The sequence below is a fragment of the Montipora foliosa genome, chromosome 4 (genome assembly GCF_036669935.1).
Source record: "Montipora foliosa isolate CH-2021 chromosome 4, ASM3666993v2, whole genome shotgun sequence".
Lineage (NCBI taxonomy): Eukaryota > Metazoa > Cnidaria > Anthozoa > Scleractinia > Acroporidae > Montipora > Montipora foliosa.
This window is the reverse complement of record NC_090872.1, coordinates 26,446,590-26,462,463: the sequence shown is the minus strand read 5'-3', so window position 1 is coordinate 26,462,463 and position 15,874 is coordinate 26,446,590. Positions and strand designations below refer to the sequence as shown.

General features: G+C 40.0%; 1 protein-coding gene across 1 annotated transcript in view; it reads left to right on the top strand.

Moving 5' to 3' along the window:
- LOC138000461 (cytoplasmic dynein 2 heavy chain 1-like) overlaps positions 1–15,874 on the top strand; it is an 89,104-nt gene that overhangs the window by 58,130 nt on the left and 15,100 nt on the right. The window contains exons 43-61 of the mRNA XM_068846900.1: positions 202–476; positions 1,142–1,265; positions 3,203–3,324; positions 3,902–3,988; positions 4,062–4,188; positions 4,687–4,938; positions 5,972–6,070; positions 6,703–6,826; positions 7,189–7,246; positions 7,802–7,907; positions 8,691–8,810; positions 9,017–9,151; positions 9,404–9,547; positions 10,211–10,300; positions 10,891–10,956; positions 12,721–12,774; positions 13,338–13,415; positions 13,500–13,631; positions 14,534–14,606. Of these exons, the coding sequence (XP_068703001.1) occupies positions 202–476; positions 1,142–1,265; positions 3,203–3,324; positions 3,902–3,988; positions 4,062–4,188; positions 4,687–4,938; positions 5,972–6,070; positions 6,703–6,826; positions 7,189–7,246; positions 7,802–7,907; positions 8,691–8,810; positions 9,017–9,151; positions 9,404–9,547; positions 10,211–10,300; positions 10,891–10,956; positions 12,721–12,774; positions 13,338–13,415; positions 13,500–13,631; positions 14,534–14,606 (2,266 nt within the window). The remainder of the gene's footprint in view (positions 1–201; positions 477–1,141; positions 1,266–3,202; positions 3,325–3,901; positions 3,989–4,061; positions 4,189–4,686; positions 4,939–5,971; positions 6,071–6,702; positions 6,827–7,188; positions 7,247–7,801; positions 7,908–8,690; positions 8,811–9,016; positions 9,152–9,403; positions 9,548–10,210; positions 10,301–10,890; positions 10,957–12,720; positions 12,775–13,337; positions 13,416–13,499; positions 13,632–14,533; positions 14,607–15,874) is intronic.

The following is a 15,874-nucleotide window of genomic DNA, read 5'->3' as shown; positions in this document are numbered from 1 at the left end:
GCTTAGATGTGTTTATTTCTGTTAAACTAAAATCTTAGGCTCAATTCTCTGAAACTATTTTATTGAGTTGTAATGAGGTTTAGGGTCAGTGACACATGTTCAAAGTACGTCTAAAAAAAGAGAGTAGTCTCCGTAGTCTTATTCTAGAATAGTCCCAAATGCATGCGACTTTAATCTCGCTCTTTATTCTCCGTCATTAAGCGCGCCAGCGAATCCAAGAGTGAAATGGAGACTTTAAAACAGAAGCAAGGCGAAGAATCCTTAAAACTGGAAAAAAGGAAGAAAGCCATCGAGATTGAGTTATCAGAGATCGAACCGCTCGTACAGGAGGCAAAAGACGCTGTGGGCGACATTAAACCGGAGTCTCTCTCGGAAATCCGTTCTTTGCGCATGCCCCCAGATGTCATCCGGGACATCTTGGAAGCCGTACAAAGACTGATGGGAATTTTTGACACATCTTGGGTCAGCATGAAAAGGTAAGCTTTGGTGATCATGTGACTTGACTTACATCACCTTTGACAAATGGCAAATGTCATAAAGAAAAGAGTGGAAAGAGAAGTATTGGTTGTGATGGTGTAGTGACTGTGATCAACCCACGCGAAAGATGATGATCTACTTTGTTGGTAGTTGGCGAAGGGACAACTGAAAAATAAATCAGAGTTTGGGCAGGAATTAAAACTACAACCTCCGTAACACTAAATGTGGGTCTCCAGGAATTCTTGAAGTTTAGAGGTTAGAGTATTCTATTCCTGTTTGGGACTTAAGTACACCTTTTTAGGTTAACTTTCCAGTACGTTTTTCAACTTGATTGTATTTCCTGATTTTTTATTCTTCTAACAGCTTCTTTTGAACGTGTCGTCATCCCTTGAGAAATTTCTTGCACCGCAATGAATCATTAGAATCGGGCCGTTTTGCTAAACAAGTAAATGTTGCAATTGTTGGTGTTGGAAACTGCCATGAGTTCATTGCCTTTGGGGCGGGGTGTGGAAGAGAAATGTGATAGTGAAGAGAGACAATTGCGCGCGGAAGTGTCGAAATGTAACTGAAGTTCCGTTGGATTGCAGATGTGTGACTCGGGCGCGTGTTCATTATACAGTTTGCACATTCTTTCCATCCTGCTTTTATTTTTGTGTATCTGCAGTTTTCTGGCCAAGCGAGGTGTCAAGGATGAGATTTGTTCATTTGATGCCCGAAAAATCACTCCTGATATTAGAGCGAGTGTGGAGGAGCTACTGGAGAAGAATGCTAACTCTTTTGACCCAAAGGTAATTAGAAACGTTTATGATTCCTCGGAAACTGGATTGATAACGGTCAACGTAAAGACAAAGTTGCCTTTGAAGAAAAATATGAAACTGCATCACCATTGGTTGAATCACTTCACTGTGGAGTTATTCGTTCTCCTTAGTGTTTTCACCATGGACGCAAGCATAAACACAAGCAACATACCCAAACTCATGATCAGTAGCGATCTGATCGTGGTACCTTTTGTTTGGATAAAGGACACTAATTAACGACAACTTAATGGGGCTGCGCACGTCCTCAATGAATACTACATTGTAGTCGGCAGAGCCGGCTCTGCAGGCTAAGTGAATACAAACCTTTAAAGGAGAAAAGCTTTACGCGTTGATAAGGATATCAATTTTCACCTGTCGGTTTCTCACGCGCCTCCCTTGGAACTAAGTAAAGTGTAGATCTGGCTCAGTGATCAGAGCTTTTGGTTGTACCCTGTGTTCCCCTACATCGATTCCTATACCTAAGATCATTTGTGGGTTGAGTTTGTTGTTGGCTTATTACTCTGCTGCCCCAAGGTTTTTTGTGGTAATGCACTGCAAGTGTACTACACACTATGTCACAGGGTTGTAAGAGTGTAAGAGTGTCCGTGGTGCCAATAGGCTCGCAGCGCGTGCATAAATCACGACAATAAACAGGTCTGTGGGAAGCGTGCTTAAATTTCAACAAAGTGAGCCCCAAAATTGGCAAGAATTTGTTACGCTGACGAATAATAAAGCAGCTGCTATTTCCAAAGCGATGGAATTACCTGGTGATAAATAACCTCGTCTTGGAGAGTAAATTTTTGACTTTGCAGAAACAATGGTCAACCTCAAGAATTGCGCGATTGTGATCTTTGTGTTGAACTCGCACAGTTCTTGTCAAACTTTATATCACTTGAATGAAAAAAAAAACTAACTAACAAAAACAAAAACTCGGTGTCTTGCCATCATTTTGACACAGATGTATCCTTTGTGTTGCGAGTAAACACGCAAAGTATCTTGATCACAGCGCCCGCTGAATTCGACGTCACTTTCGATTTTGCGATTTACTTGTGCAGCCAAAAGTACAATAGAAAAATTGAACGTAAAATGTTTTTCGTTCATGGTAACTTTTTATTTTCGTGGTTTAAAATTTGTTGTTTTCATGCCGCAAATTTTGATGCTGATGGCAAAATATTTATTCTCGATCAACCGTCCTGAATACTTCCTTCTGCTCATCCTAAAAACTGTGTATCAATATTTATTTTGAAAAAGAAGTTGTAAGGGAACTTGAAAATGATCAACATTTCAACCTCAAAGCCAATGTTTCTCGATTCTCTTTTATTATTTTCAATCTGTCTGGAGTTAAGTATTTTGCTAGTAACAACATGTCTTCTCAGGGGGCTGTTTACCTAAGACATCTACCATGGCACTATAGTGATATACGGTGCCAAAACATATTAGGCAAAGGCAACTTGAATCTCCTGGATGACCAAACGCAGCTCAGTTGACAATATCGAATAAAGCGCTGTGCTACTGCTCTACCACACATACGCAATGCGTGCCTATTTTTCCCTTACGCGTGAACCAATTCTTCCTTGGAGTACTAAGGGTCACGAATATCAGTATACGTGTTAGCTCGAGAACCTGTTCAAGCTGTTTGTCATAGTTCGAAGGAATCCCGAAATAAAATCTGTATTCACCGACCGATTTATTCACGATGCAATCACCGACCTTAGTAAGCTGTTTCCCGGCGCTCGTCGAGTATCTCAAATAAACCCTTACTTATTTAGTTAATTCAAAATCTTCCCCGACTTCCAGGCATATAGCCACAGCGTTCCTTTAATGCCGGTTACTGTTGTGGCGCGTAGGGTCTTCTCCCGATGTCATTAAGAGTTAATAAAATGTCGTTGTTTTTTTGTAAATTTAACACTGAAGTATTACTTTTTCAGACTGCAAAGCGAGCAAGCGTTGCTGCAGCTCCTTTGGCAGCCTGGGTTGTGGCTAACGTGAAGTACTCGGTTGTTTTGGAGAAGATTGAACCGCTGGAAAATGAGCAGGCTCAACTTGAGAAGTAAGTTTTCTTGGCTAATGCCCACACTCAAAATCATCTGTATTTTGACATTAGTATGACCCAGTTCATGATCAGTACAACGAATGTGGATACATCAAAAGACAGACATGATTTTTTCCTTTGATGACTACTCTGGTATTAAAATACAAAAAATTGCAAGTAACGCTGGCGAACTTGAAAAAAGCCGACTCTTCTTGCATTTGTTTAACTCTACGGTCCAGTATGTTCTCGGTGTTGATATATTGATAGCAGCTGCCAAGAGGCTCTGGTAAGGCTACCGAAATCTATAAAGGTTTTTTTCCCCAAAGATGTTTCAGAGATTTTAAATAGGCTCATGGCAAGACTTGGTTAGGTTCATTTAGTGTGGAAAGTTAGGATTTGAATTTTGGTCATGGACACTACGGAATTTTAAAGTCAAACTCTCTTGTTAATCTGAGTTGAACGAGCACATTTGTTGTCTTTTTGGTCTGTCTGTTTGTGTGTTTGCTTTGAGTTCAGTAAACGATTCCCGCCCAAATCTGTGAAGGATTTGTCAACTGAATTAAATTTTGAATTTCAATCTTTCCCTCCAACGTAGGAATCTTGCAAAGTCTCAACAAAGGCTCGTAAAGTTAGGAAACGCTTTGGACAAAGTAGACAGAGAAGTGGCTGAGATGAGAAAGAGGTAAGAGTTGCTGGCTTTCATTTGTTTTTAAGTGAAGAAGGAAAACCTGACAGCGAGTGGTTTGCATTGTTAGATTCGAGCTGCGCACTCAAGAGGCAACACAGTTAAAGATGGAGCTCGACAAAGCACAAGAAACCATTCAGGCAGCTGAGACGCTTGTGTCGAAGCTGGACGGCGAGTTTAAACGTTGGTCTGGACAGGTACGGGAGCAACTTTCCATTCATTATTAGTTCGTTTCTTTACGTGACTTTTCTTTATTTAACAGGAGTAACAAATCAATCATTTACAGTTTTCTAAACACCTCCTGGGAATCGGAGTTATTAGATAACACGAACACAGGGAGACCACACCAACGGAAAATCCGTGTCTCTCTTTTCGGGAACAGTTCTTGAATGCCCCACACTGTCATGTGTGGCCTGCATTTGTCATGTGTGGCCTGCATTTTTTTTACTTTGTCCGAGAAGACCAAAAATCCAAAGAACTACCAGAAAAAGGATATTCCTAACCAAAGCATTATTTGTTCAGATATTTTTAAAGATCTAACGTTGAAATCAAATATTCCGAAATAATTGTTTTAATCGATCTTTGAATTTCCGAGTCATTATGTACGCAGCACCGAATTTTACTCAAATGTTACACTGCGTGGAGATGTCGTTGCAACTTGAAGAATACTTTTTTCCCTTTTTTTTTTTCCCTAGGTCCATGAGCTAACCGCTGAATTAGAGCAGCTGCCAAGACAGGCTCAAGTGGCCGCTGGTTTTATTACTTACCTGAGTAGTGCCCCTGAAGACGTGAGAAAAGCCACCATGTCGAAGTGGTGCGAGGCATCCGGGCTTCATGGATTTGACTTCAGAAGGTTTATGAGTACAGAGAGTGAGCAACTTGTGTGGAAAGCTGAAGGACTTCCATCTGATGACCTCTCCATGGAAAATGCGCTCGTAATATTAAAGGTTAGTTAACAATTATTCCATGAGCGCGCGTTGGATATGAGATGGTAAATAGCCAACGAGGCTATATAGCCAGTCTCGTATCCAACAAGCGCGAATGGAATAATTGTTTTATTAAATTGCTTGAACTCCAAAAGTTTGGAAGTATGAAATAGGAGCGAAAAAAGCGAGAAAATCCGAGCGAAATCGAAAAAACTTGATGAAGTTGCGATGTTGTGTAATACCTTGTGGTCAGACAGACACAGGCTCATCATAAAAACATTTCTTGCCTTTTCGCTTACTTCTAGACGTCGGAATTGATCCAAACTTTCCACAAAAATGTCTTTTTTTGCTTTATTCAGAGAGAAATTTCGCTTTCCGGCGAAAAATAATTTTTAGCTTAGTAACACTTAGCGCGTGCAATTACCATATAAGGTCAAACTAAGGTAAATGAGCTGATAATCGAGACTGAGTGAACCAATCAGAGCACGAGAAATGCATTAACCGAGGTTGAAAATTTAATAATATTCGTTATCCATACCGCAACAGACGTGATGCAGAGTACCTGTGGTTTAAGGCTTTTGGTCAAACCACATTCTTATGGGGCAAATCCAGAACGGGCTTTTTTCGAGTACGTGTTTTGGTTAACTGTTCCATTACCAGTTGGAATGAGAATGAGATGTTGGCCTTTTACACAGCTCCTGCCGAGAGTAGATTCCCTCAAGAAAATTATCAGAATGTGGATTGTTTGGAATGCGCATTTTCGCAGTGATGTGACTCATAAACAGCGAGTGGCTGCCTCTCGTCCTTGAGTTACAATCTCGGGCAAAATGTTGAAGTTATCGTTGGTCAAGACGAGCGCCTTCGGCCGTTTCTCTCTGACAGCAGCCTCAAATAATTCCTTTTACCATTGAGCAAGCTTGTAAGAACTTGAAGGCCAGATATCTTCCTTTGTATTTATCCATATTGATCATTTATTTATTGATCTATTATTGAACCCATCCTTTCTTCTCTCCATCCATGGACTTTTTACGAGCATGAAATTTTTCATTGATAGAGTACTTTGAGGCCATTTTTGGTCGACCCGTCATCCCGTGCGACCGAGTGGTTGAAGACCCATCTGAAAGACCAGAGGCTGGAAGTCATAAATCAACAGGTTGAATCATTTTGCTTTGTAATTGTTAAGGCGCATGTTACAGCGTGCAATTTTCGTGCAACTTGTCTCGTCATGCCATTTCTACAAACGTTCTCACATTGCGAAACAAGTCGCTTTACGGGTGTTACACTGAGCAACGTTTCATGCAAGTTACAGCGCCTTAACCTGCAGTTAGCATTTAAATCAGTAAATTGCGGCACCGTATAACGGAAGTGAACTTTTGCTTGACTGTTTCATCTCTTCCACTGAGGCCTACAACAACTTCACAATAATTACTTGTGAAGAAGCATGCTCTGTTGAATTAAGGCAGAAAGGGGATTTGAACCGGTGAGGGAACTCGATCGATGGGAAATAAACGTCAAGGATGGTAATTAAAATGGCTCACTCTTCAGAGAAAGCATTGGAAGCTAAGAGCAAGTTTCCTCGGAGGAAGGGGTGCTGGTCCTTGCAAGGAGTCTTCTCGCAGGATATTAGCGACCGTTTCAAATTTTATCGACATAATAAAAATATTCTACGATAGTCCAACGCTTTTATTAAGAGCTGTGATGCTTGTTTTAGGAATTAAGTCTTTTATTCTTCTCAAATTAAAATTGATCCTTGCGTTTCTAATTAATATCATTTTTGTTTTCCAGGACTCGAATTTCTCCACCGCTCTGGAGCTGGCCGTGAGGTTTGGTAAAACACTTGTGATTCAAGAAATGGACGGTGTGGAACCTGTTTTGTACCCAATCCTACGCGGGGACTTCATTAGCCAAGGTGTTTAAACTTCAAACATTTTTTCTCTCCCCAGCCGAGTATAGTGGCTAGTAAATTGCCCCTTCTGCATGGATGAGTGACATGCCAATCGTCAGTAGCTAAGAACCAAAAATGCAGCAACCCACTGAACAGCAACTGAAAACAGAAATCGCTTCTATTTTCTTCCCCTTTTCATGCACGTCAGGTTGGGACATCCGTAGTTGAAGCATAAGCCAGTTGGAGGCAGACTACAGATTGTAGCATGAAAACGTTTGATGGGGAAAGACATATCTTAACAAAATTGGCCGAATGCGAACAGTCTATTTTCCCGTGTATGTGTCGCGGTTTCTTAGCTTAAACGAACGCTTTGTTTTCGTGTTCAGGTCCTCGGTTCGTCGTTCAAATTGGTGAGAAGGTCATCGATTACAACGAGGACTTCAAGTAAGTACATGAAGTACCTTATCCTTGATCTCTTATTTGTAGTCATTCGTAGTTTCAAAGCGCACGGATCATTCACGGACGCTTTGTGGATATTTCTCCTTTGCTCACGACTCCAACCAGGATAGTCAAAATTGGGTAGTTCAACAGAAGGACAGCGCCCTTCGGGGGCCAGAGCTGCCAAAACCAATCCAGTTATCTATTGGGTCGTGTGATATCCGGTGGATAGCCTTATCAAGCGGATAAACCACTATTCATTTCATAAGATTTATCTATTTGATAGAGCTATCCATTTTTTGAAGAACTGGTGCGTGATTTGGTACGCTGAGTATTCGCCGTGTTCGAAATTATCAAATAATGTGGAAAGCTATCTCAAATTGATCGAATCAAAAAAACGTTATTGCTTGTAACACAAGGACATGGACCCTTTTGTAAGACTGGAAGCATTTATCCTGCAAATACTTGGTGGCTGTTTTAGGATGCAGATTCTTCGAACCCGTTCAATTTTGAACATTTTTACCTTATCGGCCCCGCTTTTTGGTTTCTTTTTACAATCAGGTTGTTCATGACCACAAGAAATCCCAACCCGGAGTTGCCTCCAGACGGGTCTGCTATCATCTCTGAAGTTAATTTCACAACGACACGGGCAGGATTGACTGGACAGGTGTAGTAAAACACTCAGTGATCACCGGAAAGCTTTATGTGCTATTATGACCAAAAAAATCAGTTCTTCTTTTTCTTTGGATTTCAAAACTATGTTAAGTAAACACTAAATGACCCAAGTTTTAAGCCTTGATTTAAAAAAGACACCTGTTTATTTTAACTGGAACTTTCTGGAAATTTCCTATTTAATGGTCCGCCATTACTTAATTTAAAATCTTGAGAGAGCTGGATCGAGGAGAAAATGACGTCAAAGACTCAATAGTTTAAGAATGCAATGCGTCTGTACGCCGCTAAAGTAAAATGCAGCACGAGAGTATGGGCTTTCAGACTCTAAACTCTTGTTTTGCATATTTAATAAGATCCATTCACACCCTGAAATTTTAAGCTGGTGAGTAAATGAGGTCACTTTCCCCTTGATCCAACCCTCTGAGGTCCAATCGGTCAGTTTTGAACGTGAGTAATGGGGGACCGTGAAATCCAAAACTTACACTCAAAGTAAAAAACAGCCTTTTGATAAAAATCAAAGCTCAAAATTTTGCCAGTCAAGTGTTGTTAAGCAAACTGTGGAAACACACTTTCAAAATCTGAAGGAAAAAAAGGAACTGATTTTTTTTTTTGTCATAGTGTCACTTTAAAGAAACACTGATAAGTTAGTTGCTTGGCAACGGGCGAAAGGACACTGAAAAATCAGAGACCGTGGGCATTGGTGCTCACTTTTAGTATAATTGGCAAGGACGTCTTCTCTCGTCGCAACTGAGACTTATGGTTTTACTTCCTTTTTCAGCTGTTGGGGATAACAATCCAACACGAGAAGCCGCAACTTGAAGTACAGAAGACAGAGCTACTGAGAAAAGAAGAGGAGTTGAAAGTACAATTGGCTGACCTGGAAGAGTCATTGTTAGAGGTGCGAAAAAATAATTACAAAAAATATAAAAACCAAAGACCAATTGTCTGCTGACAAACGTGCGCCAAATCGCTGGCCATGAGTTCGGTTTTTTCCGATGTGTTATAGTCGTTGATGACTCGGGGATAATCGGAAAACACTGTTTATTTTTATGACTTTGTTGCTCGAAAAACTGACCATTGCCATCTTTTCCCCTCAAACAACAGACATTAGCCAGTGCTGAAGGGAACATCTTGGAAAATAAAGTTTTGTTGGAATCACTGAACAAGACCAAGGCCAGCAGCATGACTATTGCTGAGTCACTGCAAGATGCTCATCGAATACAGACCACTTTAGATCAGGTCAGCAATAAAGCAAGCATTTATTTCCATGGCATATCATCATCATCGTCATCATCATCTCTTTACTTGACACCCGGAGTTTACGGGACACTTTATTACGCTGTTTGTCTGTATTCCCAGACGCTCCTGAAGTTGTTGTGAAATATAGAACTTGCATTGCTAAGGCATAAGCACTACGTTTCAACTAAATCTTCATGCTCGTTATCGGTATGTTGTGTTAACTCTAAAGGTGCTTTTTTTTTCTTTTTCTAGGAGCGTGATGCGTTCCTCCCCTTGGCAGAAAGCGGCAGTACATTGTTCTTTGTAATCAGTGACTTGGCCAAGCTGAACAATATGTATCGGTTTAGTTTAAGCGCCTTCCTTAGGCTCTTTCAAAGATCCTTGGAAACAAAGCAGGTACAGTAATCTTACAGTTGACGAAATCTCGAACTTCTGAAACCAACCGCGAATAAATACAAATCAATTACTTTCTATTATATTTTTGGAATGTATTATTAATTTTGAAAAGTAAGGTGGGAGCGAACCTAATCTTTTACACTCACTGGCAACTGCTAAGACCTAGCAAAACAGGGAGAAATGCCGTATTAAGACCATGTGTTCTTGACTTGAAAACCACATTACTTCCTCGCCTTCCAATCGTAAATCGTCCATAGTGTTGGTTGCCTGTAGCCTCCTGTTTCCTGAAACCAAGCGTGACTTGCTCTTTGTGGTTTTGTCCGGGTTTTGTCCAGGCGCGGTATGTGTCAACAGGCCATTTTTTCGGCACTGGGCAATGATTTGTTAGTTTTGTTTATGCTATTGTGACTGAGCTTCAGTTGTTTGCTGAAAGGAACGGTATGTTTTATCTTAACATACATATTTTTGAATGATGGATTGGTCACTGAGGGCGAAAAAAGCAACTTGAACAGCCAATTTTAAGCAGTCAAAACTGAGAGAGGCTTAACCTCTGAGAGCTCGTCTCGGAACCCCACGGATCACATAGCATCATTTTACGTACGTTTAGTGTCAACTACCAAGATGAAGTGCTTAAAATAATAGTGTTTACTCACTTGTTATTAGGAATCTAGCAGCACGGAGCAAAGGATCAAAGCCTTAAAAAGCTCACTACAATCTATGGTTTACGAATATGTGTGCAGATCCCTATTCAAGGTAAAATGGCCCGTTTATTGAAGTCAGGGACACAAGAGCTCGTTGGTATATGTAAGCGTACGATAATCAATTGAGGAGACTCTTAGTCCGCAATCAAGTGAAATTTCATCTGATCGAATCTAATATTCCTTTTTAATAAGAGGGGTGAACTTGAATAGTACCCTCAGAAAAAGTTCTTGGTGATGATGAGACAACCAACAAATTTGACCCAATTATGTTGCGGGGTTTCAGAAATCGAGTCCAGGTCAGTTTGGAAGGAGTGTTCTTTTCGCTGCGCCTGTCCTTCACATAACATGTTTGATTATTTTCTCGTAACTTTGTGAGTTATTGTGATACCCCATTTGAGCTTTGTGTTTCTTATCTGTAATTCATAACTTTTAGGTAAGATTTTTCTTTGAGCTTGCTTTGTCTGGTGGGACACAAACAACGAATAATTCAAATGGCATTATTCGCCAAGTCTTACGCACGATACGTACAGCCGGATACATTTGAGCCCAACATATCTCCACTGAAGAAACATCTTACACTCAACTTAGCTTACATCATTTATTAAATGATAAATAACATTACTTTCTTTATTTCCCTTCCAGGCTGATAGACTGATGTTTGCAATACATTTGGTTCACGGAATGCACCCAGAAATGTTTGAGGAAAAGGTACTCAATTGCATTCAGCAGTCGAAATGTAGAAGTGATCGATATCCTCGCATTGGACAATTGAAGCAATTGTCTCTTATAGACTCCAGAAAACGTCGGGCGTCTTGCAACGGGATTCGGTTTCCCTGTTGTTCCAGAACAAACGCTCTTTGTGTCAGATCAACAGGGCAACCACAACACGTCACAATTTTTCAAGATGGCGGCGCCCGGGAAATTTGGAAGCTGCGAAATTCTTTTTTTTTTTCACGGATGCAAAAGCTTTGATTGGAAAAAAATTTGAACAATTTTAATTGCAAACATTATGTTCTGTGATTTAAAGTTATTTTGTTGTTTTAGTGGAGGTTCCCTTTAATAGTTTTGGTAAATCAATTGAGCAACTGTAAAATAACAAGATCCCTGTAGGAGTTTTGGTTAGCAAGCGAAAGTTTCGATCTAACAGGTGTTCTCCCCCCCGTGAAAAGGCATGGTAAAGATTGTGCTTATTTTAGTGAAAGGGGCGCTTTCAAGTATTCCGAAGTTTTACGTCTTCAAGCTCAAAATCGAGTAATTTAGTGGTCTTCCGGTTTTTACAACAATACGTCCAAAGTCACAAAAACAAAATGTTGAAGATGTCCTAAATTTCAACTTATTTCTCTTCTCCCTGGCCTTCGACGACAACAGTAGGAAGTTTAAGAAAAAGGGACTTAATTTACAGGGTTTTCGTTTGAGGCCGTAGGCCGGACGTTTCGTCCGGTGGTTTCCCATTCCATGTCCGGTACTTTGATACTAATATTTCAGGGCTTTGTTTTATTTTTTTTTATTATATATTTTTGTTACTTTTTAGTTTTAATTTGAGTGAACTCCATCCTTGCTTGGGAAACTGAGAAACACTGGAAACAGCGTTTCTGAGTGTTCTATTTTTAAAATTCCCAGGGGGGGCATGCCATCAGACCCCCCTGGGTAGCTGGAATGAATGTCACGTCCGGTGCTTTCAGAGATATGTCCGCTACTATACGAAATTGTGGAAAACCGTGTCTTCGGCGGTTATTTCATCTCGTTCACGTGCACGCATTTTTGAACAATTCTCTCCCGTACTCGTCAAAACTACTACGTGAAATGACCAGATTTAAGGTTTTGACGACAACGTGGACAAACTAAGGTTAATTTTTCAGTTTCACTCTTTACTTCAAATCCGTCCGTACCAATCCAGTTTTAGGGCACTTCGCTCATATTGAATAATATAAACAAGATGGAATAACCATGAAATACTTAGAACAGCTCAAACATATATTTTGAAGTGACGTTTTTTCGTCGCCGTAGCCGTCGTGCTTTCTTAAACTCCCTTAGCCTTTAGAATTGACCACTTTCATAAATGGCGACCACCTTGACATTCTTTTATATTTACGTTAATTAGACCTACTGCCCTCATTTTGAAACAAATGTTCTTTTGAAATTTGCTTGTCGTAGTGAGGCTAGAAAGGCTTGTTGGCTTTAAACAAAAGCATATTTTATTTGGCCGCCATTATGAAAGAAGTCCATAAGATTTTTCAAAAAAAAACATCACATTATGCTGTCATCCTTTTCTGGGTAGGGGGAGAACCCCGGGTTGGTGGTCGGCTATCTCTCAGAGAAATGTAAACCACCGTGAAACTGTATGTGAACAGATATGTGTCGTACAGAAATCTCATTCCATTAATCGACCAGTTCAGTTTCTTTTGGACTGCTCTGGTTTTACACTGTCCCACCGTGTTTGCTAACAGTGAATCGATGTTATCTTTTTTCAAGGAATGGGAGTATTTCACCGGTCTGTTAGTGTCGGAGAGTGTCTTTAAGAGACAGGTTTGTTCAATCATTTCATGGACCTATTCATAGGTGTATCTGTGTCTGTTTTTAACGACTTCTGTAATAATAAATTATGTTCGAGCAGTTAGTAACGGGGCCAGTTGTAACTCCTCGTGGACGTTTGGGATAGGTTGTAAAACCCTAACAAACTTACGTGCGCAAATGGCGCTAAAGATGTACGACGGAAACTTTAAAGGGATTCTGGATAAGAACTTTAAATTCCCAATTTATCAAACGCTTTCGTGATCATACCAGTTCGTTCATCGTCTTTTTGATGTTGACGCTATGAAGGAAATGAAAAATAGCCGTTTTTTATTTACGTTTATCATGAATATCTGGTCATTTAACCAGATTTTTGCAGAGAACGGCAAAGAAATAAAAACTTGAAAACGCAAAACGTTGTTTTGCTCAATGAATGATCTCTTTGACGCTCTTATCGTAGATGTTAAGGTCTTGCATACCTAATTAACTTGCTTGGGCCACATAATCCTGCCTTGTGAGCGAGGCAGTGCATTGCCAATTGAAATATGTGTCGACGCTGTATCTTTCTTTTTCACCAGGAATCAATGAAGAATCTTCGCGACAGTCTTCCTTCCTGGATCGACTCTGATCGTGCGGCTGCTGTGGGATCATTCAAGGTTTGTTCATCATGACGACAACGCTACAACAATAGCAGTTTTTAAACAACTCGCTTACCAAATGCTTGTTCTTCATCTTCGCAGAATACCTTCCCAAACTTGTACAAGACTCTTCAACTAGACAGTTCTGATTTATGGATGCCATTCCAACGAAGCTCTCAGTGCGAACAAGACATTCCGTCTTCTATAGCAAAGAAGATCGGCCTCTTTCAACAGGTTACAAGTTTGCAAATGTCTTTTACAATTCAATTAGTTTTAATTTGGAGAAAATGAACCTTGAAACCCACTTTGAAAATTCCACTGGCTCCGCCTGCAGCATTTCTTACAATTTCGAGAACTGGCTAGAACGGTTTTCAATTGAGGGTCGAAAGTAATTAGCGAATTGCTTTGGTTTATGATTACTTCACTCAGTGATTGGTCCAAAGTTCTCGCGCCATTTTTGCAACCAATCAGAAGTGAAACCAAAATCAATCGTGGCTCGCGCGTGCACATTTTTCCCGCTCTTTGTTTCGGCTACGTGTAATTACTTCGAGTTGTGATTGGTTTACTGGATTGTCTCCGTCCTTTTTGAATGGCCAAAGTAATGACTTTGGTTTTGGTTTTACTACACTCATTTGAAAACCGCTCTAAAAATACGACAATTAGCACAACCAAAGAGACAAAAACAACGCGAAAGAGAATACATCTAACCGGTTTACCTTGCATGCCACGTAACACTCCCATTATTCAAAATGTGGTCGTGGTACATGCCAATAGGGAGGGCTAGTTCTGTTCCTTTTTTAACAGGTCACACTTGATCATTTTTCTATGATAATACGTCGATTACTACTGATGAATGTAAAGTTCATTGCCTAGCAGAAGATATTTTGATGTACATTACTTTTCAGTGAGTTCGATGCATTTTACAATCCGATTTTTTTTAAAACTGTCAGTGATGTCGATAATGCAGCTAGCTAAAAAACACATTGCTGAAATCCGATTTTTTTTAAACTGTCAGTGATGTCGATAAAGCAGCTAGCTAAAAAACACATTGCTGATTTCCTGTTGCCTTTCGCAACTGTGCGTTGACTTGAACAAAAAAGGAAAGAAAAGCGATCATTGTCGTTGATTTTGTACAGGTGTTGGTCGTCCAAGCTATCAGGCCTGACCGATTACAGAGTGCCATGGGTTTGTTTGCTTCAAAAGCTCTTGGTGAGTTTATATTTCTAAAATTATTTTCCATAACCACTCTTTGTCATCCTTGTCTGCTAGATGATTCATGTGTAATTTTTGTCGGGTGATGATGATGAAAATCCGGGCCCAACCGACAATTTCAAATAGTACAGTACGAAAGACAACCCGAACAAAGTCAATTTCATGGCGATATTCACCAGAGTTATACGGATGTTATTGCTATATTTCGATTTACTTCAAAATCATCATCAGGCAAATCAAGGTTTACAAAACGCGTGATTTAAATACAGGAGATTTATTTAAATAATAATAGTTCGCGGCTAGCTTTTAAGCCAGAGTTAACTGCAGACTGCTTAGTTTTTATGTAGAAAGCTTCTTTAAAGAGAAGAATATTCCAGTTGTTGTCCATATCAATTATGCTGGTATTGGTATGATGATGATACTGTTGTTAAGAAAGATGATGATGACAATTCCCATGATGATTACCAAGGTTCTTGCAATCTGATTGGCTCTCAGCAGTGCTGTTCATTTTTTGCTCTAAATCGCACCATTTACCCAGCCAATGAGAAAGGAACACTAAAACAAAACAACCAATCAAATTTCAAGGCTTGTTTAAGGTAACCAATCAAATTATAGGAAAATGAAAGACCAAGAAATCCATCGTGTGGCGAATTTTGCCACTTTTGTTCCCAACTGGATCAATAAAATATTGGCACTGACTAAAATCCTGTAGTTTAGCGATTAAATAGTTATTGTGTGATTCGAAATCGATGAAGTAAAGTGATAATTGAGCTTGTGATTTGAAATCAAACTCGCGCTGCGCGCTCGTTCGATTTTGAAATCACATGTATGATTTCAGACCAAATTGCACTCCACTCAGTTCAATTACCATTACAAATATTATGAAAACTCGCACTTGCTCATCGGCTTGGTTCGATGGTGTAGTGGTTATCAATGATGCGACTTTCGCTTGTGGTTCGGGTTCAACTTCTCGACCTTCGTGTTCTTTAAAAATCTTGGAACTTAATAGCGTGCTTTTTGAAATTGACTGAAAGAGAATTTTTTTAAGTATAGAGTTAACTTCATTTATTATATGGCTTGTGTTTGTAGCCGATATAGCGCGCGCTTCTGATTGGCTAATTGTGACTGAATTGTACGGCATTATTCTCCCGTAATGCCCACGGGCCGATTACGGGCTTGCAAAAACAAAGCAAAAGGGAATTAAAAAGCCATATAATAAACTACTTACTAACCGAGCTAGCTCGAGCCGTACTGGGGAATATTGG